We start from the raw sequence: 26,167 nt of genomic DNA on the forward strand, positions 1-26,167 counted from the left end.
TATTCATATATTTGGATTGGGTCTTTAAATTTGGGGGCCTGACTTTTTTAATTCTTTATATGTTCTACGTAGAAGTCCATTGTCTGAAGGCCAGTTATCTAAATTCTTTTCCTAATATGTGGACTCTCTTTTCATTCTGTTGGCCAGTTCTTTTGATGTGCAAAAAACATTGTAATGATATGAGAGCCTAGTTGTTAACCCTTCTTAAGCATTTTCAGTGCAGTTTGATTTTTGTTCATGAACTCTCTGCCTAACCCTGTGTCTTCAAGATTTCTGTGTACTTTCTCTTCCAGTAGATTTAGTATTTCTATTCTAATGTTTAGATCTTTCATTCATTTTGACTTTAGTATATGCTGATAGACATGCGTCCAATTTTAGTCTTTGGTATGTGTAGAAGGAATTTTTTCTGAAAATATCTCCAGCAATATATGTATAACCATGTGAATAGCAGCACAATTTGTCATAGCTAAATCTTGGATAACACCCAAATGCCCATTAACTGGGGAATGGATAGAAACTGGGATATTTTCAATGGAGTACTACTCAGCTAAAAAGAAAGATGCTCAAAACTTTCATAGGTAAATGAATGTAGGTGAAATAAATCAAATCGCATGTGTAAACATCATATTGTCTCCCCTAGAGTAAGAACCTAAAAAAGTAAATAAAATCTGAAAGGTACAATAGATATTGTGAAAGGGAAAAACAATTGCTCAAAAAGAAAGAACAGCTGGGATGGGGGAAAAGAGAAAAGAAAAAAGGAATTTATTTAAGATAAATATACTGCTTATTTCTTAATTTTTGACAAATTTTTCATGCCTATATCAGGTAATCTGAATAAATACTTTAAAAAAATGAAACATAACAACCATTATTGAATTACTATCATCTTGTTTTTATGAAATTCTGTATTGTTTCTAGATCAACCAAATAGCTCAGTAGATTAAAGCACCTGTGAGTAGGTGCAGGGGCAGGAGTTTGATCCCAGGGCCTGCTGTGCCAGTCCCGCTCCCAGGGCATGCTAAAATGGCAATTGAGAATTGGCATGGGGGCCCGCTCCTGTAATCCCAGCTCTTGGGAGGCTGCACACAGGTGGATCACTACGAGGCTGATCTAGTAGTGAGAACCTGAACACCTCGAGACCCTTCATTAAAATACAAAAAAATAAATAGATAAAATAAAATAAAAAATAAAATAAATGTATTGTTTTTAATGTATTTTATTCTCTTTAAAATTAAAAAAAATCAAAGATCATTCCTTTATATTAAAAGTTAACAATAAATATGTGATTTTACATGTATTCTTGTGCCCACACAAATATGCAACTTTGTTTGATTAAATCCATCATTATTAAAATGTAAAAATCCCTGCAATTCTGTAAAAAAAAAGAATGAAAAGAAGCAATTCCTCAGCACTAACACTGCAGATTCTATCTCTTTCCACCCCTGCCGTTGCAGACGAAAGCATTACACATTGGAAATGGCCTCAGAAACCCACATGCCAGGCCCTGTGTGCCTCATTGAGAACGTGAGAGGACAGCTGATGGTGAATCAGGAAGCTCTGGGGATCCTGTCCGCCATCTCCCAGCCCGTCGTGGTCGTGGCCATCATGGGCATGTACCGCACAGGCAAATCCTACCTGATGAACAAGCTGGCTGGGAAGAAAAAGGGTGAGTGCTGCCAGCAGGGCTCTGCTGAGCCCCTGACCACCCCCACTGCCAGCATCCTGCATGGGGGGTTGTGTGTGGAGAGAGGAGAAGAGCCCAGAGGGACATTGTGCCCTAATCTGCCTCTTCCAGGAGGATATTTAATCTTCACTCTGTTCTAAGACATGACAGTGAGCTCACAGGCTCACCCTACTATGTCTTAGCTTCCCGTTGGAAAATATGAGTTAGTCCTTTCCTTAAAAAAAAGCAGCAATATGAATAATGAATTTATTTGACAATAAACTCTAATATTCTTATGAAGATGTTCATAACGTAAAAGTTTACACTGTCATTTGAGGTTAAAAACTTTTTGTTTATCTTGCACTTTTTCTTAGTCTTTTAAACAATTATTTTAAAGAGATTGTTATTTATCATTATTATTATTATTATTATTATTATTATTATTATTATTATGTGGTTTGGGATATCATTATACAAATTGGACTCATGGTGATACTGCTGTTTTCAGCCTCCCCAGTGCTAGGATTACAAGCATGGACTACCATGCCCCAACTCAGTGGCTGGCTCAGTGAACGCTGTGTGGTATATGGTGCGGGGGATGGAGCCCTGTGCCTGAGCTTGCCTAAGCAGGCGTTTAGTCTCCTGACTTATCTCACCAGCCCTCTTGTATGGGTTAAAACTTACACAATATACAATTTGCCCTTTGAAACATTCTTATGCAATCAGGTTCTGGCACTAAGTTCATTCACATATTTGTGCAGTCACCATTTCCATCCCTTTCCAGATCAGCCTCCTCCTCCCAAAGAGGAAAGCTGCATCCACTAAACACCACCTCCCTGTGAGCATCCCCCACCACCACTCCAGGTTCTGCCTCTATGAACTTGACTATTCCACACACATTCTACCATGTATATGGGATCAGAAATACTTTCCTCCTGTGTCTTTTTTCACTTAGTGTAGTGTCTTTACGTTTCAACTGTGTCACATATGTCAAAATTTCCTGTGTTTGGCAGGCTTCTCTCTGGGCTCCACAGTGCAGTCTCACACCAAGGGAATCTGGATGTGGTGCGTGCCTCACCCCGAGGACCCGAAGCGTACGCTAGTCCTGCTGGACACCGAGGGCCTGGGAGATGTTGAGAAAGTAAGGATGGATGGTTCCGTTTTGGGAATCTCTCCTCATCTGGGAATATTCGCTACAATAAGCAGTTTTTTCTTATGTAAAATATTGTTTTCAAGCACAGTATACCTTTTCATTTGTTTGCTATATTACAGAGACTCAGGTTAGCAGCCAAAAACAGAAACATGTTCATAAGCCAGAATCCTAGCAGAAAAGCAGCATGGTAAATACGATGTTAAAGTACCAACTGCAATCTGTAAGCAAAGCATGTGATCCTGGATGGAAAAAGAAAGCACACATACACTCAGTGTGATGAGTCTCATCCTACTCCAGCCTTTAAGCAGTTGGGTGTTGAAGCCTTGTGACTTGTATTTCCATTAGAAATCTAGTTCTAGTTTGGTGCATTTAGCAAATAAGTTGTCTTCCCTTAGCTTCAGCTTCCTGATATTTCAAATATGTGTAGTATCGTCACATAAATCTTCTAGAATTGTTTTAAATGTCTAATAAGATAAATAACAGTATGGCAGGTAACAATTGGGATAAAAGAAGTACAAGTACTATAAACACACATTTGTTTGTTTGTTTATTTATTTATTTAATCCCAAGGATTATAAACTTTGGCATACTAACACTGGATTATGTCCCTAACCCCTTATTTATTTATTTATTTATTTATTTATTTATCTTGAGGAAGGATCTCACTAAATTTTCTAGGCTGTCATTCAACTTATTCTCCTGTCTCAGCTCTGCAAGCAAGCACCACTCTGTGAGGTTCTACATTTCTTATAACTAAATTTTGCCACTGAAAAAGAAAAAAATTTTAATTTTAAAATTCCTTTAAGACCTAAGAAACTAGCTGTGTTTGTTTTGTGCCTAGCTCTGGGCATCTACACAGTGGGGCAGTGGAGGAACTCAGACTCCCCTGGCTACTGCAGCTCTAGGGTATCAGTTATTGGTCCTGCTCAGAACAGTACAGATCTGCTCTGCAAAGGTATTTAGTAACTGCTTGATGTGTTCATATAATACAAGAAAATGGAAAATAAACATCCAGAGGAAACCTTCCCCAGCACTGAATCAATTGTGAATTTGGTAGAAGTCCTCAGAAGATATGGAAGAGGAGCAAGCACTTAAAACAATGACAAACACCAAGGAGATGGTTGAGTTACAAATTCTGCTTCAGAGCAAGAATGCTGAGGCAGTGACTGGAAAGGGAGGCAGGAATATTAAGGCTCTAAATATGGACACACTGTGAGTGTTTCAGTCCCAGACAGCAGTGGCCTGAGTGTACAATATCAGTGCAGGTATTGAAACAATTGGAGAAATTCTGAAGAACATCATCCTGCCTTGGAGGAGGCCTGAGGTTGCCATCACCCACTGCAACTACTAAGCTCCCATTCCAATCTGATGCCACGAAATGACTAAACTACTAACACATTAAGGAAGTGATTTCAACCGTTAGTTGAAATGTTAATTCTTCAAAGTCAGGCAGGAGAAATTATTGTGGCCAAAGACATTAAAATTAAAGAAGTTTCAGAGAACACTCAGGCAACAATTAACCTTCCTAAGAATGCTGTTCATGTTCTACTGACAGAGTTGTTTTTATTGGATAAAGCCTTATAGGGATGTAGAAGGCATAATGTTCATCCCCTCTCTTTTTTAAAAAAAAAATTCTACAATTAAATTTATTGAGAAATAACAATGAGACAGTTTCAAAAAACGATTAGTAGGATAGTTTCAATGATTAACACATTGCATATTGTTGCCTTTGTCGTGATTATTCATAGTAAAAGATGCAGACATGATATCCTGTCCAAACACTATTAGTACAAAACTTTTTTCTGATTGAATTAAGAGAAAGTAGCTGTCAAGCTATCCTTGACCTTATAACTGAGTTGCCCATCAAAAGACATTTGTAACATTGTGCACCAAATTTTTATGATGAAACTTGTGATTATGTTCACTTTAATATGATATTTGGTAAGTGCTGTGGACTGTCCGTAGGGTGAGAAGGTCTTGTGATAAATATTGCCTGGCCAGGATGGGCTTCAATGTTTCCCTCTAGAATAGATGATTATGACTTGAGCTCTCACTGGCCACTGCCACGCTTTCCTCACCATGACTTCGTGGTAGTAAAAATCAGAATCTTCCCTTTCCACCACTACCACCTAGAGGTAGAGATTTAGTGGCCTATGATAGAAGAGGAAAATCTGGAGACCACTATGATGGCATGGTTTTTTTAAGAACTGATAAAACTCAGGAAAGTGCAGTAAATGTTTGGAGCTCATCAGAATGGCAGATGGCATATGAACCACAGAGTGGCCCTGGGTATGATTTTTACTATGCAGGGGTTCATGGCTCATCTGGTGATCTTGGTGAATCTGTTATCCCTACACAAGTAACTATTCCCAAAGATTTGACTGGGTATATTATTGTCAAAGGAGGAGAAGTTTTAGAAATCTATCATAAATCATGAACTTTTATGGAAATTAATGAGCTTTTGGAAGGATCTAAAGATCAAATCATCACCATTACAGAAAATAGTACCAGATACAAAAGGGAGAGCATTGGCTGCAAAATAGTGTGCAGCTGTCTGAAGGTGTTGAAGGATTTTAATGCAAGGTGTTTTTTCTTATCTTATAGTATGAGGCAGCATTCTGGAGCCTAGCTTTTCTAAAACAGTGAAGAGCTAGGAGGGGTCCACCATTTTTTTTAATGTACTTGGTGGTCATAGGGTGCTAATTCCCAGCTTGGGCTCAAAGTGATCCTCCTGTTTTCAGCATTCCCAGCACTGGAAATACAGGCAAGAACCACTATACCCAGACTCTGTATCAGCTCAGCACACCCTGGGGCCAGGGCCCACACAGCATGTGGTACCTAGTATCAAACTCAGTCCCAGGGCTTGCCTAAGCTTATCTAAGCAGGTGCTTTAGTGTAATGAGCTATTTCCCTGCTCCATTATTTTCCTGTTTTAAATTTGCTTCTGTTTAAAAAGTCAACCTTCCTCTGCTTCATAAGTGTTCTGCATTTAAAGTATACTGAATTCCTTGATGTTCACCAGATGTAACATCCAATTCCATACAAAAAGGAGTGAGGGTCATGCAAATGGTAACGTCTAAATTGGAAAACAGTAGCAGGGTGGATTTTATCGTATGTTCATTCTTAGTGACTTAAAGACATCCCCCCATGAAAACTTTGCCTATCCCTATGTCCCATTGACCTTGAGGTCTATTTCATTACCAATACCATGCTGATTTTATCACAGTAGCATTTTAGTATAATTTCAAGTCAGCAATTGTAACGCCTGCTGCCTTGTCTTTGTTGGTCAGAATCACTTTTACTATTTTAGGTCTTTTCTGGTTCCAAATAAATTTAAGGAATGATTTCTGTCAGTCTGGGAGGTACGTTGGTGGTAGTTTGATAAGGATTGCATTAAATCTGTACAACAATTTTGGGAGTATGACCATCTTCACGATGTTGGTCCTTCCTATCAAAAAGCAGGGAATATCTTTCCATTTTCTGAAATCCTCTATGATCTCTTTATTTCAGAGCACTGTAATTTTTCTTGAAAGATCTGTGACTTCTTTAGTTAGATGAATTCCAAAGTATTTCATTTTCTGTAGTCCTACTGTAAAAGATATTGTTTCTCTACTTTCTCTCTCAGTGTGTTTGTTATCTGTGTAGAGGAATGCCTCTATCTGTGTAGAGGAATGACTTTTGATTATAGACTTTGTATCCTGCTATGCTACTGAATTTGTGTATCAATTCTAGTAGAAGGCTCTTGGTGGAGTTTTTTGGATATTCCAAGTAAAGTATGATGTAATTTGAAAATAATGATAATCTAACTTCTTCTTTATCTATTCTTATTCTTTTTAATTCTTCCTCTTGTCTAATGGCTCTAGCTAATTATTCCAGAACTATATTGAATAGGAGGGTGATAGAGGACATCCTTGTCTTATATCAGATTTCAGAGTAAAGGATTTCAGTTTTTCCCCATTTAGAATTATATTTGCCATTGGGTTGTCATAGATCACTTTTAACAAGTTGAATTAGAGGCTTTCTATTCCAATTTTCTGTAGGACTTTGAACATTAATTAGTGTTGAACTTTGTCAATAGCCTTTTCTGCATCAATTGAGATAATCTTGTAGCTTTTAGATTTCACCCTATTGATATAATGTATTACATTTATAGGTTTTCGAATATTGAACTATTCTTGCATCACTTGGATGAATCTAATCTGGTCATGGTGTGTGATCTTCTTCATGATTTGCTGTATTCTATTTGCTAGGATTTTATTGAGGATATTTGCATCTATGTTCATGAGGGAGATTGGTCTATAGTTATTATTTTAGTTGTGTCTTTCCCTGGTTCTGGTATCAGTATAATATTTGCCTCCAGGAAGAATTTTGGGAGATCTAATTCCTTTTCAATTTCATTGAAGACTTGAGGAGTGTAGGAAGTATATCTTCTGTATATTTCTTGTAGAATTCAGCAGTGAATCCATCAGGTCCTGGACTTTTTTTGTCAGCACTTTTTTTTATTACATTTCATATTTCATTGGCTGTTAATGAGTTATTGAGTGTTGTTATATATTTTTGATTTTTTTGGTAATTTGTACCTTTCTAAGAATCTGTCCAATTCTTCTGTGTCTTCTTTTGTGTGAGAGTAAAGGTTCTCAAAGAAGCTATTGATAATCTTGTTAATTTCCATTGGGTCTGTGGTAATTACACCCTTTTCATTCCTTATTGCTTTTATTTGAATTTTTTCTTTCCTCTCTTTGATGAGGTTAGCTAGGGGCTTATTGATTTTATTTAAACTTACAAAGAACCAGCTTTTTGATTCATTAATTCTTTAAACTGTTTTCTTCATCTCAATTGAATGAATTTCTTTTCCAGTCTTTATGACTTCTTCCCATCTTTGGGCTTGGGTTTGGATTTTTCTCCTTTTCTAGTTGTTGGGGGAGCAGCAATACAGGGTTTATTTGTTTGAGTTCTGTTTTCCTAATATGTGAGTTCACAGCTGTGAATTTACCTCTGAGAACTGCTTTCATCACGTCCCATAAATTCCAATAAGTTGTGCTTGAATTTGCATTGATTTGTAGATATTGTTGAATTTCTTATTTAATTTCATCTGTGATCCTATGATTGCTGAGTAGGGTGTTGCTTAATTTCCATGTATTTAGGGTTGTTTTCTGCTTTTTCTTATCATTTACCACTTGTTTCATCGCATTGTCATCAGACCTTGGGGTAGGCAAAGCACTCATGAACAAAAATCAAATCACACAGGTAGTCCTTGAAAGAATTAACAACTGGGACCTACACTAAATGAGAAGTTTCGCATGTTCAAAGAAATTGCCAACAAAGTGAAAAGACAACCCACAAATTTCAAAAAAAAATCTTAACTAATAAACACTCAGATAAAGCCCTGCTCTCTAGAATTTACAAAGAACTAAAAAACATTAGGGCCCCTAAATTTAAAGACTCAATCCAGAAATGGGCATCTGAGATGAACACACACTTCTCAGACGATGAAATTAAAGAAGCAAATAACTATATGAGAAAATGCTCCGCATCACTAGGCATTCGTGAAATGCAAATGAAAGCAACACTGCAATACCATCTCACCCCAGAAAGAATGGCTATCATAAAGAAATCAACCAACAACAAATGTTTCAGAGGGCCAGGGAGATGGCTCAGTGAATTAAGTGCTTACTTTTCAAGTGCAAGATCCTGAGTTCAATCCCTGATTCTGAAAAAAAAAAGTTTCAGAAGCTGTTGGGATAGCAAAACCCTATTCCACTGCTGTTGGGAATGTACACTTGTGCAACCATTATGGAAATCAGTGTGGAGAATCCTTAAGAAACTAGGACTGGAAATCTCATTCAAGCCAGCTATCCCCCTTCTGGGCTTTTTCCCAGAGGAATTGAAACTGTCATATCATAGTGATATATGTGTACCTATTTTATAGCAGCACAATTTGTGATAGACAAATCTTGGAAACAAGCAAGATGCCCATCACATGAGGAATGGTTGAAAAACGTGGTGTTTTTATACAATGGAGTATTACTCTGCTATAAAGAATGATAAACTTGAAATATTCATATTTAAGTCGATGCCACTTGAAGATATACTCATTCGTGAAATAAGCCAGACCCACCTGTGTAAATATAGTACAGTCTCCCTAGTATAAGAACTCAAAAGAAGAAACTGAAATAGGTATAACACAATTAAAAGGAAAATGAGAACTTGAGGATTGGACATGAGGAGAGTGCAGAGAGAAAAAGTGGGAAGCAGGACAGGGACAACACCATACATTTATATCCACAAGATGGGCAAGGCAATGATCCTGAGGAACATCAGCAGGTTTTTGAAACTAGCATTTAATCGGTAGGATTCTTGCCCTGACTAACTATACATGCTTATACCTGTGAGCCAAAAAACTGCACTGAAGATAACAATGTGTAATAGAAGGTTCACACTTGGAATGCCTGTGATTCTGGTGCCTCTTAATATGTAACTTCTTGACATGATGTACCAATTATTACCATACTGTCTCTCAAGTAAATTTTTTATGGGTAATAAATGAAAAAAGACACAAGAAAAAGAAAAAAAGTTACAGGACTGTCCTGCTACAATGCTGTGTATGGTTAGATTTCTAAATTTTTGTGTAAAAATATGTAATTGTTTATTGATATTCTTTAAATATTTTTCAGTTTTTAAATTTTTATCTCCATGTTCTGTAGAGACTTAATGTTTAACACATCAATACTTGATGGAAAATGCCTGTTCCATGTTATGTCTAAAATGTTTGACATTCTGAGAGATAGTGAAGGTAAACCCAACTGCATATGTTGCAGAGTAATAATAAGCTTCTCTTATGGAGCATTAACAACCTAAGTTTGCACACCACAAATTAGAGAAATGGATGGGCTGCAAGGACAGCCAACATTTTGACCCTAGCTTTTCAAGGTCAGTGAAGACTCAGGACATAGGAGAACCTATACTGTAACATCATGTAACTCAGTTATGTCCCAATTTTTCTGATCAAGGAGATTATGGGGCCACAGAGCAATGTGACCAATGATGTAGAATGTGCCTAAGTAGAGTCACCTGGAGAGACAACATTCTCTCAGACTTTCACAGAAAGCAAATTGGTCAAGCAATGGCCATGATTCTTCCACGTGGCTGACATTGGCAAAGGATCTGCAAAATGCGGTACAGGGTCACAGGATAAATCCTGAGGGTACTGGACTGCTCTTATCAGATAGAAAAGTTATATTTCTTGTTATATAGGTCCTGCTTTATGTTCATCTTAACCATCCAGCAGAAAAGTATAAAAACGAGGTATATAAAGTAAAGCCATATTAATATGCTGAGCTGTAAAAGGCTCAAGTCAACAACTTCTGTGGATAACCCACTACTATTGTGGACTGCTGGACTGTGTTGGATTGTTTTGCTGAAATCATGTACTTACAGTATTTAGGTGCCAATGGAATACCCATTTCTGACAGGACTAAACAAAAAAAGGGGATAAAAACAAAGGACCATTTTGTAACTGTATATGCAGAATAGTGAGTATAGATATGCAAGTACTTTCACTTAATTCAATGAGAAGAAAGATGTGTACTAATAGTATTTGGACAGCATATTCTGTCTGAATCTTGTACTATGGATAACCATCAAGAAGATAACAATGTACAATGCATTAATTATTGCAACTGGCCTATTAATCAGTTTTAAAACTGTTTCATTGCTATTTGTTTCTCAATAAAATAAATTTAAATTTAAAAAAATGAAAACATTTCCCACACAACCATTGTGAGTACCTTGCTTTGTGTGGTCACTACAAATATTTGAGGGTGAGACATGAAGGAATGTGACAGTAGTCCACATGTTTGTAACATTTCTTCAGAGCAGTGTGTAGAACATTGTGCTCTTTCTTAAAAAGTGTTATGATTTTTAAAATAAATTTAGAAATAAATTTAAAATAAACATAAAGAGGACCCAAGAACCTGGAATTTATTTTCAGCTATCTGCCAATAATTATATGAGGACCTAGAGAGAATTAGGTTAAATTATATATTAATTAAAAAATTATAAGTTCAGCTGTGACAGACATTATCATTTGAATTTAGGTTTCTATGTAATTACTCTCAAATTTCCAATTAAGTGATGATACTTTCGTCACTGCTAATCTGCAGATTGACATAAGGATAAGACATTTTTGACTCCCAAATATATTCTGCCTTCCAGGGTGACAATCAGAATGACTCCTGGATCTTCGCCCTGGCGATTCTGCTGAGCAGCACCTTTGTGTATAACAGCATGGGAACCATCAACCAGCAGGCCATGGACCAACTGCAGTATCCTTTGTGTGGTCCAGGAGGAGAGGCTGTGGGAGTAAACCAGCCCCACGGCTCTAGAGCCTGGTGCAGTCAAACAATAAAAGAAGACAGAAGCAGGAAATCAAGTCAGGAAACACTCATGTAACCACTAAAGAAATGACATTTAGGCTAAGGACAAAGGTAAAATAAAAGATTGGGGATTTGTCAAACTAATATGGGATGAAGGACCCTGTTGGTTTCTCCAGTTTTCCTTAGCACCTCAGCTATGTGACTGAACTGACAGATCTAATCAGAGCAAAATCCTCACCCAACACCGGCGAAGTTCAGGACTCAGCTGACTTTGTGAGCTTCTTCCCAGACTTTGTGTGGACGCTGAGAGATTTCTCCCTGGACTTAGAAATAGAGGGAGAGTCTGTCACTCCAGATGCCTACCTGGAGAATTCTCTGATACTAATGCAAGGTAATATGGATGAGTAGTTGGTAAACTAGGACATCATCATATATAAAAATTTTCAATTAATTCTTTGTTAATTTTACATTTTTTTACACTTAGAGCTTTCTATTAAGTCAATTGTATGCCTGGAATTTAATGCTTAATATCTGCATTATAAGATTCAATTTTAAAATAGTTTCTTGCCTGTTCAAAGAAAGGTTAATCAGCTTTGCTACACTTAGTTTAAATTTATCTTGCTGCTTATTATTTGTGCTTCTGCATTTAGCTAATGAATGTGGAGGGCAGTGAAAATATATTTGAAGACAGTAGATTAAAGCAGGGTTGCAGCAGCAGGATGCTAGCCCCAGTGTAGTAGCCCAAGTTTTGGAAAAGAATGACCCACTTGTAATGAGGCTCCACATCCTGTCTTAGACACTGTTTTGAAAAAACTGAGCCCATTCATTTACATATTGTATACAGGTGTTGGCACGGTGCAGTCAATGAGAATGCAAAGCAAAGAGTCTATCTGGCCTGAAAATATGGACTATTTAATTCTTTACAAAAACTGCTTACAAATTCCTACAGTTGGAAAACCCCTTTTTATCTTCGTGCAGGTACTGATGAGAAAGTTAAAAATTATAATCTCCCCCGACTCTGCATCCGCAAGTTCTTCCCAAAGAAGAAATGCTTTGTCTTCGATAGACCCGCTCAGCGAAAGAAGCTGGCCCAGCTGGAGACACTGCATGAGGATGAGCTGGACCCGGAATTCGTGGAACAAGCTGCAGAATTCTGCTCTTACATCTTCAGCTCTTCCAGGACTAAAACTCTACCGGGAGGCATCCAGGTCAACGGACCTCGTGAGTACCCTTCCCGTTAGCTTCACTCATTCCTGAGCCTAAGGAACAATAACAACAGCAGCAACAACAACAACAATATAGTTTCAGATTTACAAGTAAACTACTCTTCCATTAAAGTTTAGATGGCCTCAACATTTACAACACATCATATTAGTCACATTTCTTGGTGGAAAGAAAGAGGGAAACCTATAGGAAAAAAGCTTATTGCTTTAAATGCAGTAAGAAAGCCAGACACTCAGACTGCAATATGGTAGCCACTAGAAAAATATGGTTATTTAAATTAAAGTTAAATTTATTTAAATTAAAAAAATATAAAACATCTCATGGCTGTATTCCTCAGGTGCCTTATGAATATTCATTTATTCTTCTCTTGAATAGCACTGTTCATTTCAATAAACAAATGTGTGACAACTTTTTATTTCGACAGCCTTTCTTTTGTATTTATTTATTTATTTTTTTGAGGAAACTGGGATTGAACTAAGGCCCTTGCACTTGCCAGGGAAGCACTCATTTTACTGATCCATCTCCCCAGCCCTTGGACAACATTTCTTGTTCTATAAATAGTGATAAAATTTGTACTGCTAACAGAGATGATGGTACAGATACAGATGAAAGAGATGCAGTTTCAGTCCCAAGGGTACATAGAATTGAAGTGGGTGAATAATTCTAACATAGTCCTATGTAGTTTATGCCCAGGACTCTCAGGCTTTAGTGTGCACACACATCACCAGCGGTCTCCTGATGAGGAAGGTCGAATTCAGTAGGTCTAAAAAGAAGCAGAGGCTCTGTATTTCTAGTGAATTACCAAGTACACTGGTAAATAGACCAATGACACTTTGAGACAAATAGGAGGTAACTGGCACACTCAGATCACACCCAATGGAGGCTGTTTTCCACATTACCTGTAACAAGCACTATCATCTGCTCTCCATATGCAGGTCTAGAGAGCCTGGTGCAGACCTACGTCACTGCCATCAGCAGTGGGGATCTGCCCTGCATGGAGAACGCAGTCCTGGCCCTGGCCCAGATAGAGAACACAGCTGCAGTGCAGAAGGCTTTGGTGCACTATGACCAGCAAATGGGCCAGAAGGTGCAGCTGCCCACAGACACCCTGCGGGAGCTGCTGGACCTGCATGGGTCCTGTGAGAGGGAGGCCATCCAGATCTTCATGAAACATTCCTTCAAAGATGTTGGCCAAGAGTTTCAAAGGAAATTGGCGGTAGGTAATTTTTATCTCAAGAGACTATAGAGAAGGCAAAGTACTACAAGGAAATGAAATAAGTACTTATTTTGAGCAAGGAAATTATTCCTAGATTTCAAAACGATATGAGCTACCAATGGATAATCATAATAGTAAGAAGAAACAATTTCATTACTGTGGACTGAAAGTTTCAAAACATTTTTCTTTTATGATTAGCTATTATAAACAAATGCATGTCATTACCAATAATATAATTACCAAGCCGAACTTCTAATCCATTATGTGATATTCAACAAAAATGCAAAGAAAATATTATTCTAAGTTATTTAATGAAGGCTAATTTTGAGGTCCATTTATCCCATGCAATCATAGTTCTATTCTGAAAACTTCTAAGTTTACTTCTAAAATATGACATAATGCTCACAATCTCTGCTCAGAAATTAAACTTTAGTAAAGTCAAACTTCACAAAGAAGGTGTAATACAAAGTTTGGGTCACATTCTTTTTAAGAATTGCCCTCAGGAACTCTGACTACAAAATGTTTTGTCTCCCTAGCTATTATTTTTCTTTCTTATTTTTGCATTAAAGGCCCAGCTAAAAGATAACTGTAAAACCTTCTGTGAACGGAATAAGAAAGCATCTTCAGATCGTTGCTCAGCTTTACTGCAGGAAATTTTCAGTCCCCTAGAAGGAGTGAAGCAAGGAATTTACTCTAAATCAGGGGGCTACCATCTCCTTCTTCAGAAGGTGCAAGACCTGAAGAAAAAGTACTATGAGGAACCCAAGAAAGGGATACAGGTGATCCACTCTCCTGTGCTGTTGTGCCAGTGTCCACGTCAGTGTGACGAACCATGATGGCTCAGAAATATGCCCTACTCTACCCTGCATTCACACTGTCAGTCAGTGACACCCATGAGAAGCCTATTGGGCTAGATCTGCCCTAGGTGCTCCTCAGAGCATATTCAATTAACAATGAGTTGCCTTCTTTTTTACTGTTACCCTCATGACCCAATTTTCCTTGGCTGTTTTACCCCTTCCCTTTTCTTCTTTGCTTTGTTGTCTTGAGGAAGGTTTCATTCTTTAGCATGCTCAGCCTGTCATGACCACAGCATCAATAGTTTTAAATTTATTGCATTCAGTCTAAAATAACACATTTCTCACCACAAGCTTTCTGTAAACCACAACATGTAAACGTGTTAAGAATCAATGTAAATGACATTGATTGTTGTAGCACAGGATGGGAGTAATTGCTGGGCAGGCTGAGCACGTGCCATTGTTGTGAACAGAAAATCTTAATCACCAGGTCCTCCAGGACCAAGTGGCACAGCTCCTAAAAGAAAATGTGATGAGCAAAAGACAGAAATGAATGCTTACTGTCACTTGCTACTGTTAACCCTGTGTTCTCTGGTTTGCAAGGCTGAAGAGGTTCTGCAGAAATACCTGCGGTCCAAGGAGGACATGATTAATGCCATTCTACAGATAGACCAGACCCTTACAGAGAGAGAAAAAGAGATTGAAGGTGAGGAGTAAATCAAGAGGCTACTTGGCCTAAGAAGCTCTTGAATTTTTAAATAATTTAAGAAAATCTCATTTTCTTAAGCTGGACCAAGAAGAGCAAAGGTGCATCTTGTTTTCCAGTGCAGTCAGCAGCCACAACATGTAAACGTGTTAAGAAGGAGCAGGTGAGGCCACACAGTAACCCACAGATCTTTCTCTCATTCTTTTTAGAGCTACGTGTGAAAGCTGAATCAGCAGTGGCAACCTTGAAAATGCAGGAGGAAATACAAAGGAGGTCTCAGGAGGTGGTGGAGCAGATGAAGAAGAGTATTGACGCGCACCACAGTGAACTGATGTCTAAAATGGAGCAGGACAGGGTCCAGCTGGTGCAAGAGCACAAGGCAATTCTGGCTCTCAAACTCCAGGTACTGTGCTGCACCATCTTGAACTTTCTGTTTTTCTTTTTTCTCTCCATTCTCCCTGATCACAAACATGGGCAAGGAGACCAAGAATCCCTGCAAAGGACTGTGCATATTGACTACTGTGCATCTGCCTGACCTGCCTGACCCATCTGCTGTCCTGTCCAAACATTGTTTTCCCTTTCAGTGCTGCCCCATTGGTGAGCATGTCTTTCCTTCACGGCAGCTTTGTATGCTAGGCATCATGAAAATGTTTTATCTGCTGCATCTCTTGTATGAAATAAGGACTCCTTCCATCTTACAAGAAACATGGGTTCAGAAAAGCTTTCCTTACATCACCTAGTTGATGAAGTGTCTGTCTTTACATGATTTTTTTAAAATCCAATCTGTTATGACTTTAATTCTACAAGGATCTTTGTGAGAAAATTCCACCTTCACACTGCTCTTCCCTATTTTCTCTGGTCCCATTTTCTGTTCCCTTGGGAGATTTGTGCAGAAATCATGTGGGACTCTGATTGGCTTGCCTATCACCTGTCGCTCGTGTGCATGGTTGTAGAGGCTTTGCTCAAATATCCAAAACTAAGATCAAGATACTTCATCTGAATTTGGGACTATTTTATTTCTGTGTTATGAATACATGTTACTGGGAATCCAGCCAGAGCTTCGAATCTGACCACAGATATCTAGATTCATTTTACCATTTACCATTGAGAGCATCTACAAACTTCAGTACAGGGTTTCAGGGTAAATCCTGAGGGGATTTGAATGACCTTGGCAGATACAACAGCTACATTTCTTGTTATATAGGTCTTGCTTTAGCTTGGTCTTAACCATCCAGAAGAAAAGTATAAAAATGAAGTATAAAAAGTAAAGCCATATTAATATGCTGAGCTGTAAAAGGCCCAAGTCAACAACTTCCAACCTTGCCAGTCCTAAGGAAAACCCACTACTATTAAGGACACTGGACTATATTGGAATATTTTGCTGAATTCTAGCTCCTACAATATTTAAATGACAATGGAATACCCTTCTCTGACAAAACTATCCAAAAAAGGGGGATACAAATGAAGGACCATTTTGTACCTGTATATTTAAAATAGGATAGATATACAGTTACTTTCTCTTAATTCAATGAATAGAAAGAATTGTTCTAATAGTGTTTATGGACAGGATATCATGTCTGCATCTTGTACTTTGAATAACCACTAAGAAAAGACAACAATATGCAACGTATTAATTATTGATACTGTCCTACTAATTGGTTTTGAAACTGTCTCATTGCTATTTGTTTCTCAATAAAATTATTTTTTAAAATAAAAAAAAACTGGGAATATGTTTTTATCCACAATTTGGCTAAACTGCAGGACAGCTGTCCTGATTTCATCCAATGTACAAAAGTGCTTTAATTTAGAATAGTAATAGAAAAAAATCCAAAAATAAAGTTTGTTTCAGCTGTCACAGGGCCCAGATAAAAGTTAGAAGTAAAGTTCTGCTGAAGCCTTCTTGATGCCAGAACTGGTAATGAGGGAGCTAGAGAAATAGCTTAGTTTTCAGATTTTAATTTTGCATCTCCTTTTCAACATCCTCTTTTAAATTTTCCTGGTTGCTATTTTTTCCTCTGTTTTGAGGGACTCGGGCTTCCTGCCATCAGGGTGTTTGTATCCTCCTAGAAATCAGCTTAAGCATAAGTAGAAGGAGCTCAGTGCTTGATCCTGACAAAATTACCTTTAGTGACTGCAAAGCCCAATATAATAGCTAGACAGAGTCCAAAAAGAGTCAATTCCTCCACTACTGACAATATTTCAGCTTTGAAGCCATCATTTAGAGAAAGCATTTTTTTTAAATCTGTGATTGTAGTGACTCCATATTAAAGATCTTCCATTGTCACTACACATCCTCCTTTCTTCTCTGTATGTTTGTATGTATTAGTTATTTGGATGGTTTTCCTTGTTTATTTGTTTGTTGTGACAACCTCTCACTATTTAGTTCAGGCTGATCTCAAACTCATGGAAATCCTATAGCCTTAGCCTTCCCAGTGGTGGATCACAGGCATGTGTCAAATTTGTCAGGCTTTTCTTTTCTGAATGTGTAACTGATTATACATATCTGATTGGATCTTTTGCTATTTAGATAGATTTTTTTTCTTTGATTCTACCCTGCTGGTCAATCAAGTCCTAATTAGACTGTAAGTGATATGTGATTGAAATAAATGTTTATACCATTGAAAAGTCTGTGTTTGTGCATGCCTGTAACATCAGCACACTGAGAGGTCCCAAGAATTGTAAATTCAAATCAAGTACAATGATCTAGTGAGATTCAATCTCAAAACAAACAAACAAAAGAAAATTAAAAACAGCTAAAGATATAGTGCAATGAGAAGGCCCAGTATTCAATACTTCGTGATGGGGAGAAAAAGTTACTTAGTGAAATTTGATCAACAAAATGTCTTAGACTTTTAATCTTTATTTAGAAGAGTCTACAGTCATGTTTTTAAGGCTATAAGTGAGAAGATCATAAAATGTAGAACCTGGACAGATGATAGGTACAAAATTTACAAGGAAAACTTAAGAAGAAAGCAAATACTAAATGTATGTTTGATTTGAATTAAGAACTTTACCTTTTTGGGGGCTACATATGTTTTCCCCAGGATATCAAATGAAACCATTTTGTCTATAAAACAAGTTTAATCTGAAAGAAAATATATAGAGGAGAATTCCTAGACTCTTTCTTTGTACAAACCAAGATTAATCACCATTGAGGCAAAAACATATCCTTTTGCATACTTTCCTTCTAATCATACAAGTTTTGGTTTGGTTGAGTAGGATTTTGTGTTGTTTTATAGATTTTCTATGCTATTGCGTTATAAAAAGCAAGTAGGACTTCATGTATCTTACTTTTTTGTTGCTGGGTCAGAATGCTCTATGCCTACAAGTTAAATAAAGAAAGGTTTATTTCAGTTTCCCAGTTTGTAGAGGTTTCAGTCTATAGTTAGGTGGCCCCAAGGCAAGGTGACGTGTCTAGCGGGCAGCACAGAGGAGAAAAGCCCGTGGCAGTCAGCAGGAAGCAGCAATCAGCAGCCTTCTTTTCCCTTGTTTATTCCATTCAGGCTCCAAGGCCATCGTTTGTTACCCTTTACACCCAGGTTGGGCCTTCCAGTTATCCACATGCAGAACTTTCCTAATCAGTGTCATAATCCAGTTATCAATGCCTGATTCCAAGGTCATTACCCATGATCCCAACACCTCCCAAGTGTCACACCTATGAACTCATGTGGCTTTGGGGGGAATGTCCGTAGATAAGCCATAAGAGCATGTTTTGGATTATTTGAAAGTTTCAAGTTCTTTCTAAAATTTAATCCTCTGGAATTTCTAATCATATGTGATACTAAGAATCACAGATTGATAATTAAGCTGAATTTTCATTTGTTCTGCTTATCAGTGATTATACCTATACAATTTCTTCAGTGTATGCAATAGAACTTCAAAACTTTTGTATAAAGATTATGAGAGTTAATGTCTATGTAATACCTAAAAGAATATATATCATTTATCATGTTGACTTACCAGACTTTAAGATCCACGTTACTTGCACTCAGCTGAAAGCATAAGTAGTACCTGCCATAAATGATAAAAAAAGTTTCCCCAGCATAATTTCAAAGAAAATTGAATCCCATTTTGAGGGATTGCTACAGTTTGGAATAGATAAAGGGGCAAAACTTCTCTACTTTAAATAGTTTTCTCAATAATGTTTAGCCAGTGTTTTTAAAAGTACATTTGAGTTAAAAAAAAGTACATTTGAGTTATATAGAATAATTTAATAACTTATATTTCATTATAATAGACAATGTTTTCTCTGCAAAATACACAAGTAAGATAGTAAAAAGGATATACCGCAGACAAAAAGAAAATATTTTCAGATCACATAATTAAGAAAGGACTTACAGAAACTATGAAGCCTAAGACTCTGTGGATTCCACAAAATCCTTATTGAGAAGTTGGATAAAATATTGAGAAGACATTTCACCAAAGGAAATACATGGGTGCCAGATAAATAAAGGGAAACATGAATGATGTCAGCAACCACTAGTAAAATGTAAAGTAAAATACTGCTGAGAAACAACTACCTGCCATGATGTGGTTGGAACCCTTAAAATTATTTCCACGACAGCCAGGAGATTTCTACCCTCAATCTGCGATTCTTTGTTCCTATGCGAACTGTTTAGGGAAATCTCCAGGGACACTTTTGATGATGTTTTTATGCCTTTCTGACCACATCATCAATCGTGGGCCCTTTACCAGGCCCCCTCCCCACCACTTTAACATATGACTGTTTAAATCTCTATTTATCTAACTTGTACATACAAAGTCAGTCTCTACTTGCTGAGAAATGAGCTGCGTGAGGATGGGCATGTCATCTGTTTGTTGGTGACAACAAGGCAGTGAGGATCTAGTACATTTTTGTCTCATTCTGTCCTTCTCCAGTGACCATTTTGCTCCAAGCATTAGCCTAAATGTCCCATCATTGTTTGGTAACCTCTTATCCTATTGACCTCATTTCTTCTCATATCCTGGCTAGCATGGAATAAAAGTTCACTCAAGCAACTTTAATTCTCTACTTGTCCTCCACTTTAAGATCCTAAGCACTTTCTTGTTTTCTGTTCTTTACACCACCCCTGAGTCTAAGTACCCTGGGATTCCTTTGTAGTCTTCCTATGGACTTATCCACCAATGTCTCCTCTTGAGAAGGGCTTTGTCAGGGCTGAGGAGATCCCTCATGGGTCTAAGTGTCTACCTAGCAAGCACAAGGATATGGGTTTAATCCCTGGTACTGTATGCCATGTGGGCCCTGGGCACACTGAGCAGGCTCCCAAAACCAGGTATGGTGATGCCCGCCTGCAATCCCAGTACTTAGGAGGCTGATACAAGAGGATCACTACTTTTCCAAACTGCATAATGAGATCCTATACCAAATAAATAATTGTAAATTTTATTTTAAAAAGAAGGGTTTTGTCAAAGATATACAGAAAATTTGCACATCCAGAGAACCCCTGGCTTCCTATCTGGATATAACTGCATTTGGGTGGTCTCCTTGAGTCTATTCATTAAATGCCAAGCACAATACCTCTTGAGATATCCTTAGAGTATTTATGGGGGAGGGTTAAGTCTCTATTTTTCTAACACAAGCACTTATAGCTATGAACTTTCTTAACTGTGCTTTCATTGAATTCCACAGATTCTGTTATGTTAGATTTACATTATCATTTAAGTGGGAATTTTAAAATTTAATTCCTGACAATTTCTGTGGCACACTGATTACTTCAGTGTGTGTTATTCAATCTTCATATATTTCTATAGAATCTGTTGTTTATTTTGTTATTTTCTATTTTGATTCCATTATCTTATATCAGATAAAGACATTGTTACAATTATTTTGTGTTAATTGAGACATGCTTTCAGGCCTAAACTACAATTTATATCTCAAAATGTTCTATGAAGTACATAGAATATGTGTACCCCTCAATCATTGAATGAAACACTCAACAGATATCAGTAAACCCATTGGTTCTGTGATGCAGATAGACTCTGATTATTCTTTATTAATTTTTTGTCTGGTTTACTTCTCTATTTGTAAGGGTAGGTGATTGAAATTCTATAAAAATTTTTTTCCATGTGCTTCTGCTCCATCCTGTCAGGAAGTTTTTGCTTTACTGAATTAGATGGACCAATATTCAGTGTATACTTATTTACAATTGTTATATCCTCCTAGTGAATTGGTCCATTTACCTTTGTCTCTTCTGACAACTTTTTGTCAGAAGTTATTCATATTCTCTTTGTGTATTTTTTTTTTAGGAACAAGCCAATCTACTAAAAGAAGGGTGCCAAAATGAGAGCCAACAATATCAGAAGGAGATAAAGCAGCTTAAGAGCACCATGGATGATGCAGATGGTATATGTGTCATACTCTAAAGACCTAATGAAAAAGGTTATCCTGTCACCCTATCAATCCAAGGTATAGATAAAGCAATTTTAGATTTAAGTGGAACAAGTGTCACTTCAATTAATGCTACATAAGTCCTACAACTACCAAAACCTGCAAAGACATGCAGTGCAAATTTTGAAGTCAATTCCATCTTCCTTAAATGATTATAAATTTTGAAGCCAGAATAGACTTTTAATTTTGTTGGGTAAACACAAAGCAGCAGGGTAGGTGAAGCACATGGTGCTTCTCTTTAGAACTTTTAAAAGACACTTCATACTTTTTTCAAGACCAGCTATACAGTTTTGCATTCCGAACAACAGTGCACAAAGGTTCCAGTTTCTATACATGCTCAAAAATCACCTGCATTTTTAGCTTAATTCTTAGGAATCATTATTCAAATGGATGAAGTGCTATGTCATTGTTATAATTTGCATTTCCTTGATTATGATGAATAAAGTTAATATTGTAGGCAATTAAGTTAGATAAAATTGCTATCCATAATAATTTTTGTAATTTGCATTTCCTTGATGATAATGAATAAAGTCAATTATCTTTTGATGTGCCACTTAGACACTTCTGTCTTTGAAGAAATCTCTATTCAAGTCTAAACTTTTAATCCTATGGTTTGTGCTTTTCTGTGTTGAGTTGCAGAAGTCTCATATGTGTTTGAATATTAAGCCTTTTCAGATTGTCCAGGAATATTGTTGATTGTTCAGTTGACTGCCTACTCACTGTATCAACTGCTTACTTTGCTCTGTTAACATTGTTAGAATTCGTAGAGTCCTTTCTGTTTCTTTATTCTTTCATTTCCTCATATCTGAGAAACCACAGCAAACATGTCATCTATTAGTTATTTTTTCTTTTCTTTTTTTTTTTTTTTTTGCAGAACCAGGGATCGAACTCAGGCCCTTGTGCTTGCCAGGGAAGCGCTTATTCCACTGAGCCATCTCCCCGGCCCCTATTAGTTATTTTTTGTGGCTGATAAAACTATAGAAAGGCTGCATGAGTTATTAACAAGGTTGTTCCTAGCTATGGTACTGAAGGTTCCAGCAATCATATCTGATGATGACCTTATTGTTGGAATATTCTCAAGGTGGCACTGGCAAGCACGTGACCAGAGATAGAGTATGCATGTTCACGTGTCTTTCTTTTCCTTCTCTCTTTTCTTCTGAGCCAAGGGATTTAATCACTGAAGCTCCACTCTTATGATCTTCATTAAAAATCATGAAAAGTCCCTGTCTCTAAATACTATAGTCAGACGATGTTTTCATTCTCTCAGTAGCTTACAGTAGAGATGAAATTTAAACAAAGGAAGCACTGCAAACCAGTTAATCTATATCCAATCAAAATAGCAGTAAGAAAGCTATTCTTTCTTTTATTCCAGCAATTTTACAGGCTTAGGTCTCAGTTTTAAGTCTTACGTCCATTTTGAATTCATTTTGTGTATGGTATACTATGTGTCTAGTTTCATTCTGTGTGAAAATATCAATGCTACTAATCAACTTGAGACTTGAGCCTTTTACACCTCAGTATATGGCTTTGATTTTTACGCCTCATTTTTATACTTTTCTGCTGGATGGTTAAGACCAAGATGAAGTAAGACCTGTATAACAAGAAATGTAACTTTTATATCTAATAAGGTCAGTCAAATCCTCTCAGGATTTACCTTGAATCCCTGTACCACAGTTTGTAGACCCTTTGTCAGTTTCAGCCATGTGGATGAGTCCCAGCATTTGCTTGACAAATTTGCTCTCTCTGAAAGACTGATACAATGTTTTCTCTCCATGTGACTCTCCTTAGGCACATGCTACATCATTGTTCATTTTCCTCTGTGACCCCATAATCTTCTCAATCAGAAAATTTGGGATACAACTGAGTTTCATGACATTACAGTACAGGTTCTCCTATGTCCTAAGTCCTCACTTAAATTGAAAGGCTAGGGCCAAAATATTGGCTGTCCTTGCATCCCTTCTTTTTCTCTAATTTTTGATCTACAAACTTAGGTTTGTCAACCCTCCAGAAGAGGAGCTTATTATTATTACCCTACAACATAGGCAGTTGAGGTTAACCTCACTAGCTCTCTGAATATCAAACATCTTAGAAATGTCATGGAACAGATATTTTCCATCAAGTACTGATGTGTTAAGCTTTGGACCCTACAGAATATGGAGAATAAAAATAATAAAAAATAAAAATAGCAATAAACAAATACATATTTTAACACAGAAATTTAGAAATCTAAACTCTGCAGCATTGTAACAGGACAGTCCTTTGATACATTATTTCTTCTCTCTTGTTTTCATTTATTACCCTTTTTTAAAAACGACATTTACTTGAGAGACAGTGTAGCAGTAATTGGTATGACATAACAAGCATACATATTTAGAAGACCAGAATGTCAAACATTCCAAGCATGACCCTAGTATGACACATTGTTATCTTCAGTGCAGTTGCTTAGTTGACAGGTTTCAACATATATCGTTAGTCAGGGTGAGAATCCTACCAATTAATTGCTAGTTTCAAAAACCTGCTGAAGTTTCTCAAGATCATTGAGTAAACTATTTTCAATCCAAATTAACATAACTTGCAAAACTCTTTCCAAATTGATGAAGAAACAAGAATAGTCCATAACAAAGAATACATTAAGAAATTCATGATCAACATACAAGCACTCAAAAATTATACTAAAAGATATTCTAGGCAGCAAAAACAAAACCAAAAGCCAACTGAAACAAATATATCAATTAAAGTAAGTCATTAAAGAGAACTGAAAATATAGTGAGCAGCAGAAAACAATTCAATAAGAGGAAAAGTCAGTACTTTTAAGAAAAAATAGCTCTCTAGAAAAGCTTCAACTGTTCCACTTAAAAGATAAAAAAATGGTATATTGGATGAAAAAACAGAACTATGATCCTCTGCATTCAAGAGACTCACATAATCTAATAAGAAATTTACAAACTGAAAAAAATCAAAGGATAGAAATCATTATTCTGTGTCACAGGAGCCTAAAAACAATTAAGAGTCACAATTTTATTCTCAGACAAAGGAATTTTCAAGATAAAACTAATCAGATGTGACAAGGAAGGCTACACATATTAGTTAAGACAAAAATTCAACAGAAAGAGATAACTATAGCAATATACATTTAAAATCTTCTGGCTGAGCCTCAGGTGCTCTGGTTTCCATGTAGGGATATGTTCATTTGGAAGTTTATGCCCAACAATCACACTGAAATCCAAGGAATAACATATAATGCCTCTGACTTATACTTCTTTGCACCTACCAAATCCAGTGTCTGTCTGTCTCAGTGCACATATTATAAATGCCTAGATATTGAAGATACGATATTCTTCAAGCTCCAGAAAATGATGTAGCATAACAGAATTTTCACTTCCAGAATGCTGCTGTTGAAAATTTGAGCTGTGTCCACGCAGCCTCTACAAAATCATAGTGCATCTCTCTTTCACCTGCTGTTTATTGGAGTACCTCCACATAGCAGGAACACGAGGGGCTTCTCAACACTAATGAGCTGAGTAGAGCTGAGAAAATTGATGATAGCCGTGGACCTTTCATCAGAGTGGGTTCAAACTCAGATTTAGCCACATGCTTTCTCTAGGCTCTCAAAGAGTCCATTCACCCTCAGTTTAGGCTTCAGCTTTTCTTCAAGCATAACAAATGTTCCTTCTGTGGGGCTCATATCTGGAACTTAACTAGTGGCACCATTTATTCTCATGTCTCATTGGCCATCCAGGTTGAAAAGCAGGAAACACAAGCATAACTGCTATAGGCTTTGTATCTATGCTTAATTTCTCTCAGACTGCCAGAACTGTGTGGCTGGCCTAGAAAAGCCAGTAGAATTGACCTCTTCCAGCCAGAGAGAGAAGAGCCAGCTGAGGATCCTTGTCCTTCCCACTGACATTCTGCCTCTGCAGAAATGTCACATTAAAAAGTCATGAGTACAATCCTTATAGAGAGAAGAGGTCTAGCAGCAGAAGTTGTAGAGGTTTCCATATGTAATTGGCTGGCTCCAGGGCAGGGTGGCTTGGCAAAGGACTTCTCATAGGAGAAACAGTTCAAAGCAGCAGAAGACATCAGAAGCAAGCCAGGAAACTGCAAAGGTGTTTACAACAGTGCAATTTAACCAATCTTCTTGGATTTTGAAATTCTGTATTGTTTGTAATGCTTTATCTATTAGTTCTATATTCTTTTCAAAAGAAATAAAAAATAAAAAAACTTCTAAACATTTCACATTCTTGTATAGGTGTGTCACTAGTACATTCAGATGATTATTAAAGTCTCTTTTAAAAAGTGCAGTTGGGAGACTGGGGAGGTGGCTCAGCAGAATAAGCGCTTCCCTGGCAAATGAAAGGTCCTGAATTAAATCCTCAGATCTGCCTTAAAAATAAAAATAGCTGCACAGTTCTCAGTTGTGGGACTGGGACTTGCATCTGGGCCCAGAGGTCTGAGGCATACTGCTAGGCCCAATGTGGCATACACTGAAGCCTGGACCTACATGAAAATCCTCCCAGCACATAGGCAGCAGGAGTTAACTTAGGTGAAGCAGTATGCCTATAAGACAACAGGTATGTGAAGAGGAAGTTCCCAGATGGACCTCAGGGGAACTAGTTTACATACAAATTCCCAATTTATTGTTTGCTTT

The 26,167-nt window shown here is 37.2% G+C and overlaps 1 protein-coding gene across 1 annotated transcript; it reads left to right on the forward strand.

Annotated features, from left to right (window-relative positions):
* Window positions 1-1,476: 1,476 nt before the first annotated feature.
* Window positions 1,477-21,494, forward strand: LOC101567374 (guanylate-binding protein 1-like). The gene is made up of 10 exons (XM_004635770.1): window positions 1,477-1,666; window positions 2,677-2,804; window positions 11,031-11,140; window positions 11,386-11,582; window positions 12,170-12,412; window positions 13,351-13,631; window positions 14,201-14,410; window positions 15,029-15,131; window positions 15,341-15,534; window positions 21,378-21,494. The coding sequence occupies exons 1-10, from the start codon at window positions 1,477-1,479 to the stop codon at window positions 21,492-21,494; spliced, it is 1,773 nt and encodes a 590-aa protein (XP_004635827.1).
* Window positions 21,495-26,167: the final 4,673 nt, after the last annotated feature.

This window comes from Octodon degus, unplaced genomic scaffold, assembly GCF_000260255.1.
Source record: "Octodon degus isolate 3935 unplaced genomic scaffold, OctDeg1.0 scaffold00074, whole genome shotgun sequence".
Lineage (NCBI taxonomy): Eukaryota > Metazoa > Chordata > Mammalia > Rodentia > Octodontidae > Octodon > Octodon degus.